General features: G+C 38.4%; 1 protein-coding gene across 1 annotated transcript in view; it reads right to left on the reverse strand.

Moving 5' to 3' along the window:
* Positions 1 to 1,185: 1,185 nt before the first annotated feature.
* calcr (calcitonin receptor) overlaps positions 1,186 to 27,793 on the reverse strand; it is a 175,226-nt gene continuing 148,618 nt past the window's right edge. Inside the window, exons 9-12 of the mRNA XM_069929191.1 lie at positions 24,815 to 24,881; positions 19,900 to 20,118; positions 19,257 to 19,298; positions 1,186 to 2,486 (exon numbers count right to left, since the gene is read on the reverse strand). Coding sequence (XP_069785292.1) covers positions 2,265 to 2,486; positions 19,257 to 19,298; positions 19,900 to 20,118; positions 24,815 to 24,881 — 550 coding nt within the window. The 3' untranslated portion in view covers positions 1,186 to 2,264. The remainder of the gene's footprint in view (positions 2,487 to 19,256; positions 19,299 to 19,899; positions 20,119 to 24,814; positions 24,882 to 27,793) is intronic.

The raw sequence follows: 27,793 nt of genomic DNA on the forward strand, positions 1-27,793 counted from the left end.
AAAGGGAGCCAGTTTGATGAACATGAATTCTGGCCTCAGAGTATCGAGCCTCCCAGTAATTAGAGGAATCATCTCAGGTGTCCATTGGGCACAATATTTCTTTGATAGACTCATCAATGATGGACAAATAATTAAATGTGAGGATAGTTGAGGGGTTTATGCCCATTTAAGTCTACCACAAGAGTGCTGTTACATGCGTATTTTCGATAGATTTAGGGACAGTTTAGATCTTGTTACTGGACAATAACACTGATAGTCAATTCTTCCCTTCAATAAAGGATATGCTCAATTTTTAGAAATGCAGCATGCATTATAAACTCACCTCTTTTGCACAGGGAAGAGAATTCAAACATTGCTGTCAAGCACCGTTTAGGCATGAACTGTGGAGCTCATGGCAGTAAACATTTGTTATCTGACATGCATAACGTTTTGAATACAGTTATTATCTGGAGACGATTGCTCATTGCCGATTTTGGTTCAGGAAAAAAATCTATGGTCAAATTATATGTTCACTCACCTGGTCCACTGTCCAATCCACTGAACTTCTTGTCATCAAATATCTTTCTAGTAACAAGGGAGTATAAATTCCCCTGATGGCTCGATCTAACTATATGGTCAATACATGTGTAAAAGATGTTCTTTGTTCATTATTTCCAGTCAAACTGGTGAAGCATTCTGCACGAACATATTTACGATCTCAGTAGAAATATTGAACAGGAGAAAGCTTCACAAATATTCCAATGATGTGGCTAAAAATAGTTATTGGGAAAATTTTTAACGCATTCTTTCTACTTCACTACTTAGCATTGAGAAGCTTGGCAATCTCAACAATCAAGTATTCGAATGTTATTTTAAACATAACAGTGAGTAGAAATGCAAGTTTTAAACATCTTAAATATTAATTCCAATGACTGTTGAAATCAATATCTTAATCACTTCCTGTTTTGGAAGATGCCATTTGGCGAGTGGCATAGAGTGGCATTTTCTGCTGCAGACGGGATGGGGAGAAGTGCCTTTGGCTGCTGGTATTAAACCCACGTACAAGCATCAGTTGTCCTCTTTATTCACATGAGTTTCAGATGACCTCAGTGGAACCTTATGTGCAAAGTCGCTCACAAAATCTACCAACTTGATTAAGTCCACCATGCATGGATTGAAGACATTTTCACACATAGAGACAAGTAATTTTAGACAAATACAGTCCGAGAGTTTTAATGAACATTTCTTATTCTGCACAAACTTCAACATTCTCTACCGACATTACTGCAGATTATCAGTAAAATATTGACTCTTAAGTACTCTGTTTGTATGTTCTTTGCTGACTTAGAAAGGACCTTCTGGCTCTTCCTGCTAGTCTGGTTTGGCTTCTTCATCCTCCATTGCCAGGGAACAGTTCACAGTGCTCCATGAAACTGCATCAGTGACACTATTTGCTAACGTGCTGGAAACAAAAATCTAAAGCAAGGACAAAGCCTAATTACCTCATTGCTGATGGACAGACAAGTCATGACTGGTGAATGTGGGGTGATGCAATTTCACTGTGACTTTGAGGCTAGCTGGGACTGCATTCCATTTTGTATATCCCACTGTTCTCTGAGGCTCCTGCTTTTGAGCGTACAGTTGGTATTCACAGTTAAAAACCACAAAGTGGAGATATACGTACCTAATAATACCTGTGACACTGTAATTTAAGAACAACTTTTGCCAATTTCAAACTAGCATGAAAGAAAGGAATGGCTTTGGGGGCCAAAGGCTAAATCTTCAATGCCTCTTAATTTTTATGGAGAGCAGAGCAAAACGAACTGATAAAACTCTGAACCATAAATCAGCCATGAGAGAGCTGCATTGTGCTTGGATCAGATTTATCAGGCAGTGTCCCATCAGGATAAGTTACGCATCACCTTGGCGTTTGTTTGCACTCCATGATCCTGGTGCAGATTTTTCGAATTATTCCCAGCCAGACTTTTGTAGTGGGCCTTGTTTTTTTTAAAACAGAACTTGCAGCCATAGAAATGTCATGCATGTCAACTGACAGCTCCATTTTCCAGTCAGATTTGAAAGCAGTACTGTACAAAAAAATCGTAACATCTGCCTCAACTGGCTCCCTTCTTGACTGCCGTTGCCAGCGATGTGTTTACTTTTTTTTCCCCTGCTGGTTTAGATTGCTTATTTTAGAGACAGACAGTTGATACTAGACTCTATGTTTTAAAGGGCAAAATGGGAAGCAGTCTTTTTTAATCTTTATTGATTATTTTCTTTTCGAGTCAAGCATATGTCTCTTTTGTTTTCAGGGCGGTAATTTCAGAATCCTCCACAAACTTGCCATTTAATTGCTCACTGATGCTATCTTGATGATAGGGGTAAACGGGGACCTCAGTGATGGATGTTGCTGTGTACGAGGTCGAACGCACAGAACAGTGCTCCCGCTGTTGCTGACCCAGCTGCACTTTATACTGCATCCATTGCCTCTTCAGAGCAGCTTGCATCTAAAGGTTGACAGGAGACATAGCAATTCATTACCTGTTCGACATTGTCAGAGGTGCTTTATCAACATTATTAGATTATTAGATCATTATCACATTGCTTTTTGTGTGTGCACCAACTTGCCATGGGCCTCAGCCACTGCTCAATGCAATCTCTCTCAATCAGGATTCAGACTTAATTTTCATAGGTCCACTTCACCTTCAGTCACCGATCACTATTGGAAGTCTCATACTTCCAATGGGTAGATTCAGTGATTTGACCAAGACAGAAACAGATTTCATGTTTCTCTTTCTCTTGCTGACAAGGTTATGCAGCTAAATTTGAGCTTGCTTCAGCTAAGAAGCAACAGGTTTTTGGTGGATGCCATCTCACTGGTTCTACGCAAAGCCCTGGAACACCTGGACAGCAGGATGCATATATCAGGATGCTCTCCATTGACTATAACTCAGCATTTAAAACCATAATTCTCTCAAAATTGATCAGCAAACTCCAAAACCTGGAACAACACCCCAATGTCCAATTGTATCCTGATATCCTCACCTCCAGACCACAATCACCAACAATTGGTAAGAACATCTCCTCCACAATCTCCATCAGTACCAAAGCATCTCAGTGCTTCATTCTTTGCCCCCAATCTACTTGTGTTACACCTATGACTGCATGGTTCCATATGACAACAACACCATCTAAAAATTTGCTGACAATATCATGGTAGTAGGTTGTATAAAAAGGAGTGATGTATCAGCATACAGGAGAGAGATTGAAAACTTGGCTGAATGGTGCACCCACAACAACCTTTCACTCAAAACCAAGGAACTGATTGTTGACTTCAGGAAGGGAAAGCCAGAGATATACAGTCCAGTGATCATCGTGGGATCAGAGGTGGAGAGGGTGAGCAAATTTGTTCTTAAGAGTCGCTATCTCAGAGATCTTTCCTGGACCCAAAACATTAATGGCATCATGAAGAAAGAATGTCAATGCCTCTACTTCCTCAGGAGTTTGCAGAGATTTGGTAAAACACCAAAAACCCTGGCAAATTTCTACAGATGTGTGGTGAAAAGTGTGCTGAGAGTAAAGCCCTGAGATTAAAGCCCTGCAAAAGGTAGTAGACACAACCAGAGACCTCTCAGTCAAAACCCTCCCCTCCATCGAGAACATCTACAGGGAATGCAGCTATTGGAGAGCAGAAGAAATCATCAAAGATCCATACCACCCACCACATGCTCTGTTCTCACTGCTACCATTGACAAATAGGTCTAGGTGCCACAAGACTCATGCCACCAGGTTCAGGAACACCTGGTACCCCTCCACCATCAGACATCTCAACAATACACTCAATTAAGACACTCATTTAAGGACTTACTTTTGCACTTTATTGATTTTTTCCTCACTGTATTGGACAGTCAACTTGTTTACATTTCTTTATTTATTTACATGTGTATATTATGTTGTTTTTTTTGTTGCATGACTAATAAGTGGTAATCCTGCCTGGTCCACAGGAAAAAGAATCTGAGGGTTGTATGTGATGTCGTGTATGTACTCTGACAATAAATCTGAAATCTAAGATGCAAGTGGTTGATCAAAGTGACTGTTCATGATATCATAGCCATTAATTGATCTGAAACCACAGAAGGTGTCCTCTTATCCAGTCCTTATTCTCACATTCCACTTCACCTTCACCTTACCTTCTATGTTGTGTTTTCTGTGTGAATGTTGTGGACATATTTCCCTTATTCTGCTAGTTTTATGTTCTGGCCTCACTTGCTCCATCTTTGTAGACCAAGTGCTGTAACCTGAGGAGAAAGGTCCTGAAAATGGAGGACCATCACCACCACACAATCAGCTTCCAATTCAGATATTGACACTGTGTGTATTTAAGAGGTGAGTGATCTCCATTCAGGATAGAGGTGAAAGGGCAGCAGAGGATGCAATCATGCATCAGTTGTGCTGCGAAGAATTCCAATTGTGATTTGAAGGGGATGTTTAAAGGAAATGTTAGTGGCGACTTTTTATCATTTTAACTAATTTTTCCAAATAGATAGATGTAGAAGTTAAAAAGGTGAAAATGTTGGACTGTTTTATACTATTGATTTAACTTGGTGATTTAATTAGTCAATTCTCTAGACCTATGTATTTTGCATATGTTAAGATTGAAAAAGAATACTCTAGACAAAAATATTATAAACATGCAGAAGAGGTACTTTGTGAAAAATTGCACGGATGCTTGAGGAATAGCTCATTTTGCACTTACCCAACTCTCTCTTTGGCTAACATTATGAAAAGGAAGATTTTTCACATGATAAATGATGCAAAGCAGAAGTAATATCTGGCATGTGTCCTTTGATATTGTAGACGGGCTAATATTTAATGCAAACTGCCAAAGAGTCACATTCCCTATCAATGATACTCCACTGCTTGATAAAGATAAAACTTCCCAGAAAGTATTTGATCAATTTTTCATTCCTCAAGCACTCTTTTGCTCATTACCGACTGCTTCTTTTTGATTTTCCATTTGGTTCTCATTTTCTTTTCTTAAAAAAATGGGTAATTTCAGAAGGTTTTAATAATCAATCACATATTATGCAACAGTAATTATATCAAGATTCAGTATATCTATTAATTATCAATGCAATTGAATTTAAATATAATTTAGCAACTTCTAAACTATTAAAATCTTGTTCAACAGATTTTGAAAAGTCAGTAATCATTATTGTTCTACTCTGTTTTATATGTAGCTAAAGTCTATGAATCTGGTACCACAAATAGTATTATCTTTTTTTGTATTTATTGTCTCATTTTAGATCAATTAAGTATTTTATTGTAATTTTTTTCATTCTTTCTGTAGATGTTTTTGTTTACGAAGTACCTGTTCAGCTGTAGCAAGTTTGAATTTGGGTGTATATGCACAAAGTATATGACAAGAATATCTTCATCACCAACATCGAAGTACTCAAGCTGGCAGAGTCCGCAAGCATCAAATCCATGCTGCTGAAGACCCAACTGCACTGAGTGGGTCACGTCTCCAGAATGGAGGACCATCGCCTTCCCAAGATCGTGTTCTATGGCGAGCTATCCACTGGCCAGTGAGACAGAGGTGCACCAAAGAAGAGGTACAGGACTGCTTAAAGAAATCTCTTGGTGCCTGCCACATTGACCACTGCCAGTGGGCTGATATCGCCTCCAACCATGCATCTTGGCGCCTCACAGTTTGGCGGGTAGCAACCTCCTTTGAAGAAGACCGCAGAGCCCACCTCACTGACAAAAGACAAAGGAGGAAAAACCCAACACCCAACCCCAACCAACCAATTTTCCCTTGCAACCGCTGCAATCATGCCTGCCTGTCCCGCATCGGACTTGTCAGTTACCAACGAGCTTGCAGCAGACGTGGACATACCCCTCCATAAATCTTCGTCCGCGAAGCCAAGCCAAAGAAGATATGACAAGAAACATGATCATACCAAAGAATCATTGCTTTTCCTTTCAGTATTTCCAAGTCAATCTTTAAGTAGTCTTTCATTTCTAAGACTGATAAGCTTATTATTTTACATGTATGCTGCAATGTTCCTTCTTTGTTCTCCAAATGTATCTAATTATCAGCTTTCTGAATACTACTTGCAATTAAATTTTTTTTATCCAGCACTATAAATTTCAATGATGTAGGGCTGGCTGAAATTCTGGATGATTAAGTTAATATACTAATACTCTTTTAATTTAAAATTTACAATGTTACAGAGTAATGCTCATTTTTGAAAATGTAAGTTTAAAAGGAGTACAGGTGAATTTACAAAGGCCACAGAAACCAGAGCTCTAGAGAGTTTAAAGGGACTGCAAGAAATGAGGCCACAATGAGTTTCAGGGGAAAGTGGAAACCAAATCTCATGAACCAGATGCCGAACCATCAGGATTTCTGAAAAATGGGATAGTAGATTATTTCAATTTGTTTAAATATTTCCTCCAGGAAGCCTTGTCATAAATTAATAATTTGCATATCTGGGCATCAATTGTAAATACATGTCACAATGAATTTTGCAAAATACTTTGGCTCAATTAATTTTTATAGCTTTGTTTGGTGTGATGAAGTAAATGATTATGTATTGAAGAAATTCAAAACAAATTTGGTGTATCACTTCTTGATATACACACTTGTTCAATATGCCACCATTTGATCTGCAATAAATGTTAATTTCTGAAAGTCATCACTTCTTTAAGGATGACACCCAGAACTCTGCCACATCTGTGGGTCTCAGTTTACATATACAACACTCTTTGGAACAGAAGCCTACATTGGTGCACGCACAAGCATTAATTGGAGCTGGGGAAGGTGTCAGGTCAGCACCTTGGTGAAGTTATCAGGAGTGATCACTTCCACATACCTATGCAATCTCTCTACTTCGCCAACCATCATCAGATACCGAAGCACTATAGCTGATCCCTCTCCACAACTCTACATTGGAGCCATTTTCCACAACGATCCCCAAGCCACAAACCCCTCTTACAACTTGTCCATACACATGCCCTCCATGGGATCTGGACCACTCAACTCAGGCTGCTATTTTAATATGCCTGCTTTCTTCTCCATTCCTTACATCTGGAAATCCACAGGCATTGGGGAAGAATTGTGTATGACCATTCTTTCCCAAGACCTCCAAAAACAGATATATAGCTGCCACTTCCCTTGTAACTTCCCAAGTCGTTCTTGTGGGCTTTGGGTTCCTGAAGCAGGCTTCATGGCTGAAAGTCTATTACCTGCCAATAAACCACCAAATCTGTGACACCTTTGGGGAATCTTTTATTCCAGGTTTCACCAATCTCAGGGAACTGGCCTGCACAGATACCATTGCAGGCCACCCTGTCCACTAGTGTTAGTAGCTCTGAAAAGTACAGGTATCACTGAAAATAAAACAAGATTGTTAAGTGTGATACAGAAAGCTTTTTTTAAATACGTAAACTGATGGAAGTAAGCACCCTGCTCAGTTATTGCTGTTGAGTGATGTATTTTTGTCTGGGAAAAAGGATTATAAGTTGTGAGAAAAAGACAACTTTAAGATACAAATCAGGACTATCTATTTTTATATTAATGACATAAAGATCCATGGTTCCAGCCTGTGTCCATTTTACAATGCAAGAGCAACTTGCATTTATCTAGCACTTTTAACTTAGCAAAAGATTTATTATCAACAAAACAAAAACTGTCCCATGAAGGAAAGATTAGTAGTGATCACCAAAAGCTCGAGTCTAAAGGATATATTTAAGATAAGAGAAGTGGAACAACAGTAAGTTGTAGGCAGTAAATTCCTGAATTTGGGGCTTGGGCCTCAAATATCTTGGCATCAATGGCGCAGCCAGTAAATTAGATAGTAGGACTGGAGCCTAGCGATCGGAGTTTTGTCAGGCCAGACAAGTTACAGATATAGAAAAGGACAAAATCACAAGGGAATTTACAATTGAACACAGTGTGTTTCTTCATCAACCTTCAAACTGATAATTGTTGTATAATTGCTCTATGCTTGGATCTAAATATTAAACTAAACTGACGTGTTCTATTACTTAACTTTGTTCCTTTACTGACCATCAAGGTTTTGGTCATTGTATCATAAACAACACAAACAATACTGCTCACTATCCACAATGTCACCAGTCTTTGAGTTTCCTGTATAATTTCTAATAAACCTTCTACATTTACATCCAGATCATTAATATACTGTGTTTATGTGTGTATATCTATCTATCTGAACAATCATCAACCATTGTTGTTTGCTCAAATTGCTCTAGATGTCATGGGCTCTTATTTATTGGACCATTCTCCCAAATGGGACCTGGTTAAAGGCCTCATTTTGAACTTATTTCAGTTATGGTTCTCTAGCTTCAGTGCATTCTAAATAATATTTCATTGGAACCATACAGCATTCCTTGTAATTTTTTTTTTTCAGTTTATTTTACAGGGCTGTGCTTTCAATCTTAGGTCCATGTTACATCCTTAAGTTTCATCTACTATCTTTTGTGAGCATTAATCCCACTGGTACTGCTAATATGGCCATCTTACTCAGGAACACATTTCTTTAGATCAATCAAGTGTTTTAATGAACAGAGATAAGATGGAGGGAGTTAATAAGTCAGGGAGCATCCATAGAGAGAAATGTAGAGCCAGTGTTTTGGTTAGGGCACTTTGTGTTTCAATTACCAAAAAAAATTGTAGATAATTTTCACTTGTGGGACTAGCTGTGTTTTGCACTCTTGTGGTGCTATGCACATGTGAAGGGCTCCAAGAAATAAAATTCCACGTGAGTTATCAATGGGCATACAAAAAGTATTGGTCTGATAGAGTGCTAGTGCTATTCCTGACCACTAGTGGGAGTCAGAGACTAGTCCATTGCAGCTTCTGTTGGATTCAAGATGGATGCCTCCACATGGTCTTGTGCACTTTAGCAAATAAAGTGTAGTTGTTTTAAAAGAACCCAAGTTTCCTTATTGCAATAAAAGAAACATCACATGGTACCATGAGTATGCAGTATGCACAGGAGTGGTAGAAACACCAGGAGTGTGCAGAGTGATATCAATTGATATCAGCAGAGAAATCGAGTGTGTAAAAATACAGATGGTGTAAATTGGACTGGAAATGTTGACCATGAGTGGAGGCTATTCAAACAAAGATTCATGCTGTGCCTGCAAGTTATTGGATTTGATAGCAAACATGATGCATGGAAAATTGCACTGCTACTTACTGAGGCGAACTTCAAGCACTAGAGGTTTTCAACACATTTGTTTTTGCTGAGGCAGAGGACCACAGTAAGTTTGACAAAAAAGCACACAATAACATAGAAGAAATCTAAGAAAAAGATGTTTGATGAACACTATTCACCAAAGAAAAATATAATGTTCAAGAGGTGCATGTTTCATTCCTAAATGCAGCTGCAGGGAGAGAGCTTTGATACCTTTTTAATGGACTTGAAATTAAAAGCAAGATTCAATGATCCATGATCAAATTGTGTTCAGGATTATTGATAAGAAAGTGAGAGAGAGGTTGTTGCGAGACTCAGAACTTACCTTAGCTGGAGCTGCGAAGATATGCCACGTCAGTGAATTAGTTCTGCAGCACATGAAGAAGTTCAGTGATAGTTCAAAAGCCAGTGGAAATGAAGGGATAATCATACTCACCATGTCTGGATGCACACATAAACAAAAAACAAAATATAGGAAACAACAAAAAGATGGAGGGACATTCAAGGGCAACCGATGTGCATTCAACATGCAGCAAAACAATTCCCAGCCTATGGAAAAGTCTGTAATAAGTGCAAAGGACAGAATCACTATGCAAAACAATGTTTTTCCAAAGGGAAACAAAACAGAAAGCATGCACTGTACTGTATACACTATAGAAAAAATTGCCCTCAATAATAAACTTTTCATTGGCATGGCAATGCAGGAAAATTATAATCCAAAAGACACTCAACAACCAAGCATGAACAGAGTTGAGCAGGATAAGTAGACTGTATCATTGCATACGAATGGAGCAAATATTCCTTTCAAGTTGGACACAGGGGCAAATGTCGAGTTGATCTATGAGTGTGACATCAAGGAAATGAAGATAAATCCATCCATCCATGCAAATCCTGTAGAGGTCAAAGCCTACAATGGACAGAGCATCAAAAGGAAAGGTACATATAACTCAAGGTGAAAGTTAAAGATAAAGAGGACCACCTCAGATTCACAGTAGTTCCAGATGGACAAGAATCACTGCTCGGTGACAAAGCATGTGAAGAGGATGTACACACCAGGGAAGCATATTGTGTTAGCTGATGGATTATCTAGGGCAATGACGCAGAATGAAGCACAGAGTTCCACAGAGATAGATGTGAACCTCCACGTGAAACTGATCACTGAATCTCTTCCCGTATCTGACATGAAATCCAAGCAGATCACAGCTGAACCAAAAAAGGACACAGTTCTACAGAAGGTCATCAAGAATCTGAATAAAGGCTGGCCTAGATCTGAATGTCAGCCATACTACAACATCAGAGCTGAGCTGAGTGTTGTCAATGGGTCTCTACTCAGTCACAGCAGAATTATCATTCCTCAATCACTGCAACAAGAGATATCTGACGTACCAGCAGAACCATGGGAGAAAGTTGGGATTGATCTACTCTACATGAATGGGAAGAATTACTTGATGGTTACTGATTATCTATCAAACTATTCAGAGATTTTGCTACTTCCTAACATGCCTGCTGCTTGTGAGATCAAGTATATGAATCAATCTTTGCAAGACATGGAATTCCTCAAATTGTCTAGAGTGACAATGGAGCTGTAGAGAATTCCAAAACTTTGCAGAAGAATATGATTTTCGACATGTGGCTTCAGGTCCTCTGCATCCACAGTCAAATGGTAAAGCAGAGAAAGGAGTTCACATAGTTAAACAGTTGCTCAATAAACCATTAGACAGTGGCTCAGATTGGTATCTACCTCATTTGAGATACAGAGCTTCGCCACTTGAACATGACATTACACCTGTGCAGCTTCTGATGGGACGTAGACTACTCACCACACTTCCCTACTCTGAAAACCCAAACAAGAACAGAGACATCGAAGATGTTGAACAGAAACAAAAGCAGCTGCAATGGAATCAAAAACAAACTATGACAAGTCAGCAAAAGCTTAGGGCCACTGGCACAGCATGACACAGTGAGACTCAGAGATTCCAACTTTTGGGACTAAAAGGCCACTGTTCTGGAGGAAGATCCTACACTGTCAGGACAGAGGATGGTCAAATACACAGGAGGAATTGAAAGAGCCTGCTGAAAATGCAAGAGACACTGCAGGAACAGATAAATGCATAAGATCCAGCCTGCACAACAACAGAGGAAACACCACCAGTGTTAGACAGGAGTGGACCAGCAGAGCTGACACAAGCACCTGTGTGTTAAGAAGATCTACATGCATTATTAAAGCACCTGACAGACTGAATCTCTAAAAGAAAAAGAACTGTACACTTAAAAAGCTTGTGCTGCTGATGTCTTTACATTTGTTTTGAACTTTTAATTGAAATGAATGCTAATTAGTGTGTCATGTTGTTAGATTAAACATCTCAAGGAAAGGGGATGTACTGATAGCGTTCTGGTGCTAGTGCAGTGCTAATCCTGACTACTAGAGGGAGTTGGAGACTACTTTGTTGCAGCTTCAGATGGATTCAAGATGGATGCCTCCACACAGTCTTATGCACTTTTGCTATTAAAGTATAGTTGTTTTAAAAGAAACCAAGTTTCTTTATTACAAATAAAAGAAACATCATAAGAATCTATTTTTTTCACTTTAGACTCACCTAAAACTTGCCAAGTTTAACCCATTATTTTTCATAATGCTAATATGAGATACCATCTGTGCATGTACAGTCAATTCATCTGTTTGACTTGCAGCATGGGCACCATTTTGATAAAAGGTCAAGAAAAGTTGGTAAATCTCATTTAAGATGATCCAACCATAGTATGGAAGCTGAGCACGAACCACAGGGAGGCTCTCCTTTGAAGGAGGTGAGAAAAAAAGTGACTCAGGGCAGCTGGTGGGATATTCCCGGGCCCTGAGGTGGCAGAGGAGCGCAGTGAAAAGGCCTCGAGCTCAGAGCTCCTACAGTGTAATTGAAATGCCGAAGAACCAGCGGGCCCGCCGGGGAGCAGTCGAACTGCTGAGAAGCATCAATGCCGTTGGGGGTTGGGTCAGGGCAAGCCGATCTACCGCCATTGGAGGTGGGATCAGGCAACAGCGGTCTACCCTTTTGGAGGGTGGGGCCCAAGTCTGGCTGCATTGACCTAGCTTCGCTGAAGTTGGGGTCCGACGTGTCTGGTAGTGATACAGAAATGCCACCACAGGAGGCGAGCTCAATGAGGGCATGTCTCCTTAGTTCTAGCAGCAGTAAAGAGGAGGTACTTTCCCTTAGTAAGACAAGGCCTGGCTGCTCTGTGACTCACTCATCAGGCATAGTTAATCCGCCCGCTTGATGGGCGAGGATGACCACCAGCCGCCAAAATAAAGCCTGAGAAAAGGCTACATAAGTGTCTCTGATCTACGGGCACCCACTCGATTGGGGACCTTCACAAAAGCCTGCTACGACCAATGAGATCTTGCTAAGACTGGACAAGTTGGAAGACATGATATCAGCAATCATGAGTAAACTATGTGTCTTCTGAGCAGGGGAGGAATCTTATTTCCAATAGAATGGGATGAGGTAGAGCCTGAGGGGCCAGACATGGAAATCATCCCCTAACCCCCAATACACTATTCCCATTGGTTGGGATGAGAGAAAAGTTCCATCGGTTGCAGCACAATTTCTAGTACCGAGGGGCATCGAGCAACCTCTCGATGAAAAAATTGCGGGGTCATTATCTGGTATCTAATGTCTTCGAAGAGATGGTGCTAAAGGACTTGATTGAAGAATACTCTTGCTCAGCCAATTGCCCTCTGCTGGATGTACCAAAAGTAAACCCTGCAATCTGGGACAATTTGAGGTCCCCTTGAGAACCAAGTACATGAAGCTGCAAAGATTACAGGGCTCTCTGGTTAAAGGTATCACTGCATTTGTCCAGACACTGTCGTTAGATATAACAGAGACACAAGATGTGCTGGGGTTGCTCTCCCATGCCAATTAAGAACTTAATGCCTTCAGGAAGGAGCTGATAAAGCCTGATCTAAATGCTGGGCATGCTAATTTATGTAAACCCGCTAATCCTGTCACTAAATTTCTCTTTGGTGATGATCTGAGTAAACAGGTGAAGGACCTGAATGAGCAGCAGAAGGCAGCAGCTGGAGAGTACAGGCAAGAGCAGCTGCTATGTTTCATCCCTATCGCAGGTACATGGGGAACTTTAAGAGAGGATACCCCTCTCAAGCAGTACCACCACGCAGGCATTTTTTAGAGCAATGTTCTCTGTGGAGACAGTGGCAGCAGAATTCTCCCATCCAAAGCTTTTCGCAGAGATTGTGCCAGATTGCACAGCCACACTGATAAAATGAGCACAACCTATAAACAGCTGAGTGCATTTTCTAATTAGGATGATAAGATTGTGGGCAGTCGATTAACAATGTTCTTTATTCAATGGTGTAATCTTACTACTGATGCTAATGTACGGCATACAGTGTCTGGGTATCAAATTGAGTCTGACCCACAGAGATTCCCTCTGGTTAGGAGAAAGGGCTTATACAAATATATACACAGCCCACAGCTCATGGAAGCTACACAAAAAGAGATTATGGCTTTAAACACAAAAATGTAAAAGAACGCTGCTGCCAGGAAGAGAATGAGTTCATTACAAATATTCACAAGACCTAAGAGAAGCAGGATAACGAGAATGATATTAGATTTATCTGACCTAAATGAGTTTGTCTTACACCAACATTTTAAAATGGACACAATTCACTCTATTATTTACTATTTTATGGCATCTGTCAATTTACAAGATGCTTCTTATTCAGTATCTATACACCTGCTCTCTATAGAAGTTTATTTGGAAGGATGAATTGTGGCAATATAAGGCACTACCTAATGGACTTAGTTCAGCGCCCATAATATTTACCAGATTGCTGTAACATGTTTTCTCCCAGCTCAGAAAGGAGGGTCATATGGTGATGGGTTACTTGGATGACACCATGTTAGAGCTTAGAAAGTTTGATAGTGAAATCCGATCAGATGCTAGTGGTGAAAGATGGTGTGCCACAGACCTAACTACTTCTGCCGGTGACAAATGGACTATTCAAGAGATTAGACTGGCATACCTGAATAAAATGGGAGGTTTGAAGTCCCCATCATGTAACTGGCTTGCAATACAGACATGGAGTTGATGTAACAAAAGGAATATCTGGATTACAGCTGTGTATTTGCCAGGGCACATCATGTGAATTTGATGTCTAGAAAGTTCATTAATAGAACAGAATGGATGTTGGGGGAAAAGACTTTTAATCTGATAGTACAGAATTTTGTGTTGCCAGAGATCGATCTGTTTGCATCTCGTTAAAATGCCCAAGTTCCGATATATGTATCCTGGTTGCCAGACACCCAGGCAGAAGCCATATACACCTTTATGATTGATTGGGCAGAACTGAATTTCTATGCTTCCCCACCACCCCTTCTCATTAGTAGCTAAATGCCTGCAGAAAGTTCAGGAGGATGAGTCCACTGGACTCCTGGTGGTGCCAAATTAGCCTTCCCAGTCTTGGTTCCCAATGCTGAATTGGATGCTACTAGAACGGCCTTTACTGTTGAGAAGGAGCAAGGAACTGCAAGTTCAACCAGTATCACTCTTTCTCCATTCTCTCACTTATCTTGATCTCTTATGTTTCAGGATTTACATGAAAAGTTCAGCATAAAAGGATTGCAGCCGAAACCGGTGGGCATTATTTCTGCATCATGGAGAAAGTCAACTTAGAAGCAATAGACCACTTACGTTAACAAATGGCAACTGTTTTGTTTTAATGAGAGTTTAAATGTTAATCATGTTTCAGTTTCAGATGTTTTGCATTTCCTCACTGATTTGTTTTATGTTCACATAGCCAGTTATAGTGCTATCAATATGGCCAAGAGTGCTTTGGCGGCTTTCCTGATTCTACGAGACACTAAATACTCTGTCGGGAATCATTCCCTAATTTCAAGATTCACGAGGGGAGTATTTCACTTATGTCCGCCTACACCACGTTATCACACTACCTGCGATGTTAAAGTCATGTTGGATTTGGTGCGACATTTGTCGCCAGCATACACTTTGGACTTGCGTGACTTATCTCGGAAATTGCTCATGCTTGTGGCCTTGACTTCAGCCCAAAGAATATAGACTTCAACTTGTTCACACTTGGACCATATCATTTTGGAAAATTATTTTGTTGAATTTCATGTTCATGACTTGTTGAAACAAAATAAGCATGGTAGTTTGGGAACAAAGTTTAAATTTGTATGCTTATCAAGAGGATGAAAGATTATGTGTGGAGCAGTATCTAAGACAATATACTGAATGTACTTGTGATATCAGAGGGGTAGAGAGATTTTTGTTTGTATGTTACAAGAAACTGCATCAGCGAGCATCCTCTCAGACCTTGGCCAGATGGCTAAAGAGAACCATGAGTTTGGCTGGAGTGGATACCACTCGGTTTGGGCTCACTCAACCAGAGTGGCAGCTATGTCTACTGCTAGTAGAGTGGAAGGTCCCATTTGGGATATCATCCATCAGGTAGGATGGTCAAATGAAAGAACATTAAACAGGTTTTACAATAAACCCCTGAGAACAGAGGGGAAAATTTCACTGCAGCAATTTTGCCAGCTGCCGATTGAATTGTGACTCTTACTGGAGGTCCATTGATCTACCCTATGATCTTCTGGACCATGAGAAAAAGAGACCACTAAGCTTTGAAATCTCATATTAGCAAACCAATGAGCATTATGAAAAATAATGGAGCATTAAATGAGAACTTACTGGTTCGAAGTTTGATGATTATTATTTGAGTAATGGGAGTGGTGAGATAATATGCCCTCCTTGCCCTCCCATAATTACTTCCAACATTGTTAAGGTAGTTTCTAATGTTACATGTATGCCTCACAATGAAATGCTCTCTTGGCAAAATTATACCAATGGTCGTCTTTTTTGAGATTCAAAGATTGGCTGCACATGTGCAGATGGGATCTCATATTATCTCACCACTCCCATTACTCAAATAATAATCATCAAACTTCGAACTGGTAAGTTCTTGTTTAATGATCCATCAATGTCCTTGAACAATCTAAATGAAAACCTCTCATTCTCGCTGCCAAGTTGTTATTGCAAACTGAATTTGCTGGACTGTCTGTTGCATTGTTACATTGTTGAGAAACAGGCATACTATATTACTCCACTAAATAATCAAGAATACAGTATAAACAGCAAACAGAGAGAAACACTGCAGCTCGTTAATGAAATTGAAAGGCAGCCAGGACAACCCGACTAAACTGGGATCAGGAAGTGATGAGAGAGGTTAGTGGGAATGGTTTCAGAAATGAGGAACAAAATGGAATAAAAATTTATTATGAACTTATGATGTCCCAATATTGAAGCATTTATTAAATTTATGGACAAGTAAACTTAATAAATTGGGGCTCAAAAATAAATGGTCTGGACGATTGCCATTATATAACAATCAACTTGTTCCTTTTACAGTCTCCAATATTACTTTGAAACAGTGGGAAAGGAAGGGAATAAAAAATTTATCCGATTGTTTTTCTGAGGGATGTTTTTGTTCTTTTGATGAATTACAAAGGAAATTCGGTATTAGTGGAAACTCTGTATTTGTGTATTATCATTTAAGATCTTTTGTAAAACAGATATGTGGTCGACATATGATTTTATTGCCTGATTCTAATTTTGAGGAATATGTACTTTCAATACCACAAAAGGGATATATATCTGATTTGTATTGTATTTTACAAGAAATTGATAGTAAAAAAGATTGGGATAAGGATAAGTTGAAATGGGAAAAAGATTTAGGTTTTATAATAGCTGAAGAAGCTTGGATGGAAATTTGTCAGAATAGTATTAGGAAATTGGTTAATGCTAGATTAGCGATGATTAATTACAATTTTATACATCAGTTATATTTAACACCGGAGAAACTAAAAAAGTTTGGTCTTAGTAAGTCGGATTGCTGTTTTCGTTGTGACCAGACGGCTAATACCTTTTTGCATACTGTTTGGTTTTGTGATCGATTGCAACAGTTTGGGAAGGGTATTCAATCTATATTTAATAGTTTATATAATATTTGTCTTGTATTAGATCCTGGTATATTTTTATTAGGGAATATGCAATCATTAATTGATTTGGGCCTACAAGATTATCAGATTCCTTTTATCTATTTAGCTTTAGCTGTGGCCAAGAAATGTATAGCTCTTACTTGGAAAGATAGAAATATATTAACTTTAGATAGGTGGTATTTGGAGATGAAGTTCTGTTTGACTATGGAAAGGATATCTTTTTCAATTCAGGATAGGCTGTCTTTTTATAGGTTGAAGTCGACTCCGTTTGCTAAATATATGCATTTAAGTTTGATTTAAATATGTTTTTAAGTTTGATATTTTAGTATTGATAATTTTTTTTAAATTATTTTTTTTCTTTTTTGGTGTTAGTATCTTTATTTGTTATGTTTTATCTTTTTTTGTGTAAGGGCTTTTTTTATATAATTATTGTTCATTTTATTAACTCTTCACTCTTTCACTCTTTATTTTGGGGAGGTTAGACTAACTTTAAGCTAGGTCAAGTAACATTCTATTTTATTCATGCTATAAAATCTTAAATAAAGTTTTAAAAAAAAAGAAATGAGGAACAAAGAGAATGCATCTAAGGTTCTCTGGGTTACCACCAATATTCACAAGGGAAACTTGCAGTTGGCAGGGTACAATTGTATCGCTGCATTTTCTGGCCACAATCTTGATTCTTCTCATGGTTCTTACTCTAGAAGGGAACTCATTCCTAAACTCCACTCTCTAAATGAGCACATGAGAGCACCTAAACACTTCAAATTTCTCTTGTCAGTTTTTATAAATGTAATTTGTGAAGTATTAAAGCCTGTGGAAAGCCTCCAAAAATGTAATTCCTTCCAGTTTATCCAAACTTTGCTCTCTCAGACTCCAGTGTGCAATTATCAACATTCTCACCTTTGCTTTCTAATCTCTCCTCCCTTTGTTCTTCCATGGTGGTTTTACTTTCTTCCAGCATAAAGATCTGCCACACATTCTCCCATTTCTATCTGCTATCTCCATCTCTTCACTCCTTTGCAATTCTCTTCACATTCCCTTTGGAACATGGGAGAGTCGCCATTCAGTTCCCCATGCCTACTGCACCATTCAGTACAACTATAACTATTCTTTAACCTCAATGCTACTTTTCTGCACTAAATCTTAATGCTTTGATTTCCTTAATAACGAAAAATCAAGCTTTCATTGCCTTACCCATCCCCTGTGCCTTTGTCATTCAATCCTTGAATCCCTGAATGGTCAGTAGTTCCTAATATTCTTCACTGAAAGTGCTATGGGCTGTCTTCCAATATACAAAGTTATGAGAAGAGTCAATCTGCACACAACAGTCCTCCACAAACAAGAAAATGATAATGATAAGATAATCTGTAGATGTTAATTAAAATAATAATTATTCATCACAACACGAGGGATAACCCCCTTGCTCTTTTCTAAAAAGCACTATGGAATCATTTGCATCCATTGCACAGGTTATGTGAAGGTTCACTTCAACATCACACTAAGATCAACTTAGAAGGTGTACCCGAACACTGGGCTAATTGTCTTGATGGGCTAACTGTCCAAATTCTCCCATTTTTACTGATTTTCTCTGCTTCAGCAATAACATGCTTCAATTAATTGTGGGGAAGTTACATTTTAATCTACCATATATGCCATCGTATCGGATGACTTGTGTATTGGATGACCCAGAATTTCCACCCAAAATGTTGGTTTTCGTATCAGATGACTTGTGTATCGGATGACCCAGAATTTTCACCCAAAATGTTGGTTTTGACCGGTATTGTTTGTATAAAATGAACCCCCTCTCCAAATCTAGCACATACCGTTGACCATCGGATGCTGTTAAAACCAAATCACAATAGTTTAGTAACAAATAATCATTTGAAGGTTGACATTTTATTTGGATATTTTAAGTTTCAGATCGTCCTAATGATGGCATATATGATATATTTTAATGGTATTTTACACACTTATGTAGTTTCTATTGATTAAGCTTTAGTTCCAATTTAAGTCTTACCTCTCCATTAAAGAAGCAAAATATAGTGGCCACTATCAAACCCTGTGGAAGAAAATAATTTACACAAATTAATGTGCACTAACTGATAAGCAGCGTGTAAGCAAATGAAGTTAAACTACCAAGAACTACAGGTTGACTTTATATAATGTCTTCATTATAGTAAAATATCAGAAGATGATTTACATCACAATACATTCGAGAAAGATATACAAGAAACTTCATTTAGTTATTTAGCACTGGTTGCAGATACTTCAAAATGCTATAGTTTAAATGAAACATATTTATTTTACCAGCTTTGGAGTCTTAATGCTGAACAGAAAATTGGTCTCATTAATCTATTAAACATTGCATAAGAACCCAAGAAAACCAAAATGTGAGCAGGTTATCTGCCACCTCAAGTCTGCCCCACCATTCAATATGATCATGACTGCTGTGGAAAGTTTGTGCTGTTCCACTGCAGAAGGCTGGTGGAATTCAGCCTGCAAATAAGCCTCTTGAACATGTGGGCATCCAACATTTCCTGTCAATTAAAGGGGACAAGTATTTGCTGTGGAAATAAGCTCCAGCCCACACAAGTTAAAGTTGACTACAAATAACTTATTAACATACTCAGAGCGTATAATTAAACAGCCCAGTAGCATACCTGGTAATGCACAAATATATGCATTATATAGTCATAAATGTCTCCAGCAAGTCGGTTTTCTGGTCTCCAAGGAATAATAACAAATTGAATACCCAGGAGTGGCACAAGTATTAGAGTTGCTCTGACAGCCTTCATATACATGTTGGATTCAGTGCGGTGAGTGTCCCTCAACTTTGTAACCAAGACACGAACTATGTTGAGCAAGAAGAATAAGTTTACCTGTGAATGACAATTCTCTATCAATTAAACAACAGTGAGACCTTGGATAGTTTTAGTAGCATGCATGGGTTTTCAAGAAGTTTTACTTATTGCAAGAAATAAACAGGATATTGTTAAACAGAAGCTAGCATTTTTGTAATACCAAACATGAGGAAAAGTAATGATTTTCCAAATGTGTACAAAAATATATATAATAATATGAATACAGCCTTATAAGTTACTTGATGAGCTCACACTAGCAATTCTAAATTCCAAGAAAAGTTAAAAGAAAACATAAACTTTTTCTCCTCTTCCAAAGTTATAGTTATCAATAAGTACATGCTCAATGAAAATCACGTAAACTCTTATCTAAACATTCCATAGAAGGATTTTAATTGGGCATAGCAATTCTAATTAGAACCATAGAACCATTAAATACTATGGCACAGAAAAAGGTGCTTAAGCCCATCTATTCCTTGCTGAACTTGTTCTGTCAACCTGCACCCACACCATAGCCCTCCATACCTCTTCCATTCAAGTACCTATCCAAATAATAAACAAAATGAAACCTTTATTATTAAAATTGCAGATGTTGCACTTTGGTTCATGGCTTTTAGGTTATAGTGACATTTTGCAGGACAGTTCCTTTACTGAGAGAGGCAGAATCTATCGTATATTGTGCAGAAGGCATGAGTCTGAGACGAAAGGGTTTTCATTCAATGAAATCTGATTCCCTAACAAACTTGCATTATACCAAGTTCATAATTAACCATCATTCATGGAAAAAATTAACAGTGCTCCAACTTATTTCTCAAGGATGTCAAAAAAGTTAAAATAAAAATGAATATGAAATAATAAAATAAAATGCAATAAGGGGTAACCCAAGTCCAAAGGAAATCAGATGTGGGGATCTTTGGTAAGGTGTTTATTTTCTTTTAATTTATCATATGTGGTAACACCTCACTCATCCAATTGGTCCTTTGACTGAGGTAACCTCAGACCTATTTTTAAAATCAATAATTGAACACAAAATCTTCACTGAAGTAAAACAGATCTAAAATGATCAAATTTCCAATGGTCAGTGAATCAAGTTCATCAAGCTTACTCATGAGACAATGGCACATTTTAAAAGCTGGGTCATCATGCAAAACTCATCTTAAATTGACAAGACCTAACTGTGCTGAATTTTGACAATTCTGTGATATTTCTTGTTGATCTTGTTATAATACCACTTTACATGATTAAAGATATTGGGCTTAGTCTGACTGGCAGTGTTGGGAGTAGGGTTCTGAAGATACCTATTCCAGAATCAGAATTTATTGTCAAGAACAAGTTATGAAATTCGGTGTTTTGCACTATATATAATAGAATATATAACATGTGCATCACGAGCAATGGATCCAAGAACAAGTTATGAAATTCGGTGTTTTGCACTATATATAATAGAATATATAACATGTGCATCACGAGCAATGGATCCAGCATGATTCAATGCAGCTAACAGATTTTGGAGAATGGAAAGTCACCGTGGCATACAGGACAGATGAAGAAAAATTATTACTAAATGGGTAACATGCAACACATTAATCCTTTGCTTGCAAGTCGTACAACTCCTCACCAAGCCTATTTGACGATAACGGAAGAAATATTAGCCTGGTTATAAGACAGTAAGATAGAAGCAGAAGTTGACCATTCAGCCTATTGAGTCTGCTCAACCCTTCCATCATGAGCTGATCCATTCTCCCACTCAGCTCCACTACCCTGCCTTCTCTTGATAACCTTTGATACGCTGACTATTCAGATACTTATCAATCTCTGCCTTAAATACACCCAACTACATGGCCTCCACAGCTGCCCGTGCTGTCAAATTCCAACAGTTCACCACTCCCTGGAAAAAGAAATTCCTCTGCATCTCTGTTTTAATCCCGAAGTTGTACCCTATTGTCCTTGACTCCCCTAACATGGGAAACAATTTGGCCATATCTACTCTGTTCAGGCTTTCTTAAATAAGGAGCACCAAACTGTACCCCATACTCTGTGAGGCCTCACCAATGCCTCAACATCACCTTCCTTCTCATACTCATATCCTATTCCTCTAGATATGAATGCCAACATTGCATTCACCTTCTTCACCACTGACTTAATCTGGAGATTAAGCTTTAGAGCATCATGCTCGAGAACTCCTAAGTTCCTTTGCACCTCCAAACGTTGAATTTTCTCCCCATCTAATTAATAGTCTGCCCTTCTATTCCTTCTCTGAACTTATCTAAATCTCCTTGCTCCATTTCCTCATCACAACCTGCTTCTCCACCTATCTTTGTATCATCTGCAAATTTAGCCACAAAGCCATTTATTCCTCAATTCTAATCATTAACATACAATGTAAAAAGAAGTGGTGTCATCCACGGTCACCACTGGTAACCAGTAGCTAACCAGAGTAGGTTTCATTTATTCCCACTCTCTGTTTTCTGCCAAAAATTGCAGTGGGTTTGTCATGCAAATTTTCCCTTAACCATGCTGACTTTGGACTATCTTGAAATGCACCTCCAGGCACTCTGTAACCTCATCCTTGACAATCGACTCCAACAACCTCCTAACCATTAACATTAGGCTAAATGCTCTATAATTTATTTTCTACTGCCTCCCTCCCTCCCTTTTTAAATAGCAGAGTGACCTTTGCAATTTTACATTGCTCCAGAGCCATGCCAGAATCTATTTATTTTTGGATAATCATTACTAATTCCTCCACAATCTCTGTAGCTATTTCTTTCAGACCACAAAGATTCATTCCATCTGGTCCAGGAGACTTATCTACCCTTAGACCTTTCAGCGTCCCGAACACCTTCTCTCTGGTGATTGTGACTGCACTTACCTCACTTCCATGATAACCTTGAAAGTTAAATATGTTACTGTTTTCTGAAGGTTCTGGATGACAATAACTATTGGATATACAGAGTAACTCACTTTGTATCCTTCTAACCATCCAAAACAAGCCAGGCATACAGACATAGAATTGAATTGCTTGTGCAAAAAGACTGAAATTGAATGGTAGGGAAAATGACTATGCAATTCAGGCCTACTTTCCACATTCATTTACTTCTACTTTCATTTTAACAGTAAAATCTGAAATTGAGCTATTGTTAATAATTTTCGACCAAAGTACATTTATTTCCAAGTTTTGCATTTGTCCTTTGGCCATTTTTACATTTCTCCTGTGTTTTAAATCTTTCTATTTTCCCTTTCTTTCAACTATTGATGTTATCTTGAACTTCTCTGCCTTCTTAGTTTTCTGATCTTCCTTTTGAGTCCGATAGAAGATGCTGAGCACTCTCAGGGAAACCATCTCATCACAGATCATCAAGCAGCCCAGTGCATTTTACACACTGTGCCTGAGGGAAATGTCCGCACTATTTCACAGTTGCGCACTCTCGATAACTCAATTTAGAGTCATTGAAGATTAAGATTCATCTTCAAAAATAGGGGTGCTGCTTTAAAAACGGACACCTATCCTCAGTAGGTGTCAATACCATTTCGATGCATTTTATGCAAACCACCTGAAGTCAGCACAACAATGCTCATAAGTTTTAGGATGAATTATAACAGAGTCTACTGCTTAAATGCAGAAGTAATTATATCATGGATTTAAACTCCCAGCAGTGAACTACGCCTACTGGCAGATGGCAATAAAAAATTTAAGAGCACAATTTTTGAAGTAAAGGGTTATAAATCGTAGGAAACGAAAGCTGGAATTCCTGACAGTCATTGCTGGTGAGTAAGACTTCCTGCCATTAACCTGAACTTGTAAATGATATTGGTCTACAAACATAGTGCATGTCTGAAAAAAATACTGTCATATTCCTGAGCAGCAACCACAGGATGTCAAACCCACAAATAATATATCTGTGGCTGGAAACATCAAACACTGCACTTACGTTTAGGATTATTTCCTTTACTGGACAACTTGGCTCATAGAAACCATGGTATTGAAACAGCTATGAATGCCAATAGAGTATTTTTATAAATAATTTTCTGAGAGTCTGGTTTTATTTGAAATAAATCATTGTATTAACAGTAAAATTGTTGCATATATGTGAAATAATTCAGAAATTGGTTTTGAAATTGTAAGGCTGTTTTTATACTCTCCAGTCATAATATTGGGAAGTGGATTATCTGGGTTCCAATTTAATACTGAAATACTTCCATGAACTATTGTGGATTAAGTTTCTGCCAAACTTGGCCATAATGGTATGAGAAACTTGTATAAAGATTAGATCTTACTCAATTCAGAAAGGGTTAGTCACTCTTGTTGGACTTTCCTGTCTTTTGCTGATTCAGGATGCCACCAATCCCGCCTTATCTGTATCAGAACCTGATGTTGGTATTTAAGAAAGGAGTGAGTGCCCTGCCCTGATTCTGGTGGTGTCAGCAATAGTATATCTTGGCACTCTCTCCAAACTACACCACTCCATTGATATACAGGGCCAAAAACAATTTTAAAAAGAAGTGAAATTAATTCCACATCTATTTGTAGCCACTATGGTGGTTTTTTAGTAATGGCATTGATTTATTAAGGGGATGATATTACAATGGCCAGTGGCCTATTTATGTTTGAGAAGATGAAGTGCTTCCTGTAAAATTATTCATAATAATACATAACTACAAGCACCTTTAATGTAGCCACGCAACTGTATATTAGTTGTTGAATTGAAATCCTTACCAACAAAGCTGCAACAATTGGGGCATGTACTATATAAAGCAGGTGTGTTTCAACACTGATCCAACAACTGCAAAAAATAGAAATGGAAATATAAGAGTCAAATACATGACATATATATCTAAAAAAATTGAAGAAATTGGAGATAGCTTAATACTTCTGCAAAGTTTCAAGTAAAGTGATCTTGTGCAAGGCCAATACAGACTCAAATCACATATCTTCTTTATGTCCAGAGATCTTACTCACTAGTTCAACAGTCTATTTTAGTTTTATATAGGCTGAGGCCAGGTTTAATATTTGGTGTGTTAGACTTCCCTTAGTTTCCTTTACCCAAAAGATAAGGGACCGTGTCCTCAGCCAAGATTTGCACACCTTGGCTGTGACCTTCAGTTTTGGCAGGCATGTCAAACAGGTTATCTCAGAATGGACACTGGCTTTATATCATCCCTTCCTCTTTTTCCTCCGTGTCTTTCATTTGTTAGTGTTGTTTTTGCCCCTCTACCATTTAAAGCAGAATTCTTCTTCTTGTCAGGCAATGCGGTTTGAAAGGTAAAAATAGGAAGGTTTGTCTGAAAAAAAATGTTAGAATCTAAATAAACCATAAGAGTATAAAGAGGAAAAAAAATAAAGGTTCAATCCAGAAAACAAACTATAAATCAAGTTAATGTGCCTAAAAACATCAAAAGGGCCAAATTTCTGTGGGGAGGTTGAACTTCGCTTCAACTTTTCATTGTGCTTTGCAGTGATTCATACAGCACCACAGTTTGCGAGACATCAAGGTCACACATGCAATACCAGAACTAACAAGCATCCCTCAATACATGCAGAACAGAAAAACTGGAACAAGCATAAGCCCTACTGCAGTGACTCTGCAACCAGTGGGAGTGTATTCTCAGCACCTGAGAAGAGTGAAAATATGACAGCTTGCTGAGCACATCAGTGAACTCCAAATCAATCCCTCAGTTGGAACGACTCTTGTTTTTCAGATAATGATGTGTCTCCAACTGTGTATAAAATATAATTACTATAACTAATAAGTTTGCCATCACAGATTTGTGGTTTGTCAGTCTTTAGGAATGTTCCTGCCATTTGCTTGAGTCAGGAAAGCAACAGTCAAGGATGGAATTCTTCAACTGAAACCAGTAAATGATTGCTGAAGGAGGAAAGGTAATTAGGTTTACAGTTTTATGGTTAACAATAAAAGTTGAACTCATTTGATGAGCTGAGTATAAAATCATAAATACACCAGCTTACAAATCTCTGTTCTCCCCAAAGAACAATTGGTTAAGTAGAACGTGTATAGACCAATTAAGTATGCAGGTAAAACACAAATTGCTGGAAACACTTAGCTACACAGGCAGCATCTGGAAAAAAGAAACATTTAATGTTTCAGGTCATCTGGGGTTCTCCCTCACTGATAAATCTCCAGAAATTTTCATTCTAACATAATTTTACTTCCTGCCTTTTATTTTTCACATCAGAACACTACACGTTTTATGGGGCAAAGCTCCCACAGGAAATGTGCTTGAGAGGTGCCATTAAGTCCAGAAAGATTAGTTACTGAGAGGCTTTGGGACCTGAAAATCTAATTACAGGTTGTGAACTAGTAATGGCATTGATTTATTAAGGGGATTATATTACAATGGCAATAATTTCCATTGCTGTGTGATTACTGTGTTCCCCGAAATTAAAAATAAGGTCTTTTTACTATCATTAGCCTGGCCTGTGTGACTTGAACACCACTGTGACTTTTACCACCTCTCTTTAGGGCCCGAGAAGGCATTGGCAAGTAGGATTAAGGAATCCCTAAGGTATTCTATGCATTTTTGAAGATCAGAAGGATGACGAGAGTGAAGGTAGGAGCGGTTAAGGACAAGGGAGGCAACATGTGCCTGGAGGCAGAGGAGGTACGGAAATCTTAAATGAAAACTTTGATTCAGTATCACCAGAGAGAGGGACCTTGGTCAAGGTTAGGTCAGAGTACAACAAACGTATGGGCTGGAATATGCTGCAGTTAAAAAAAAAATAATATTTTCATTTTTGGATCTTCTTAAAAACATTAGGATTAATAAGTACCTGGGACTAGAGGAGATGTGTATTCCCCAAGTTACTGCAGGAAGCGAGGGAGGAAATTCTTCAGGCAATGCTGGGGAGGGTCTTTGAGTTCTCCCTGAGCACAGGGGAGATACCGGAGGATTGGAGAATGGCAAATGTAGCTCCCTTGTTTAAAAATAAAATAACAGGGAGAATCCTGGAAATTATAGACCAATAAGGTCTTATGTCAACGATGGACAAACTATTGGAGAGGATTTCCTATAGACAGGATGTACAAGCATTTAAATAAGTATAGTCTTCTCAGGGATAGTCAGAAAAACTTTGTGAGGGGTAGGTTGTACCTCATAATGAACTTTTTGAGCTCTTTGAGGAGATAAATAAATTGATGAAATTAGGGTGGTAGATGTGGTGTATATAGATTTTAGTAAGGCATTTGTTAAGATTCTCCATGATAGGGACATTCAGAAAGTTATGACAAAACTGCATCAATACTCCAAATTTGGACTCACCAATGTCTTATACAACTTTACCATAACGTCCCAACTCCTGTACTCAAGACTTTGATTGATGAAGCCAAATATGCCAAAAACTCTCTTTACCCATGTAACCCTATCTACCAAAGTTGTGACTTTCAGGGAATATTGTATCTGTATTCCCAAATCCCTCTGTTCCACTGCATTCCTCAGTGCCCTACCATTTATCGTATATCTACTTTTTTGGTTTGTCCTTCCAAAATGCAAAACCTCACCTTTGTCTGCATTAAAATCCATCTGTTATTTTTCAGCCTATTTTTCAAGCTGGTCCAGATCCTTCTGCAAGCTTTGAATGTCTTCTCTGCTGTCCACAATGCCTTCAAACTTATTGTCATCTGCAAACTTGCAGATCCAATTTTCCACATTATCATCTAGATCATTGATATAGATGACA

Source organism: Narcine bancroftii, chromosome 1, assembly GCF_036971445.1.
Source record: "Narcine bancroftii isolate sNarBan1 chromosome 1, sNarBan1.hap1, whole genome shotgun sequence".
NCBI lineage: Eukaryota > Metazoa > Chordata > Chondrichthyes > Torpediniformes > Narcinidae > Narcine > Narcine bancroftii.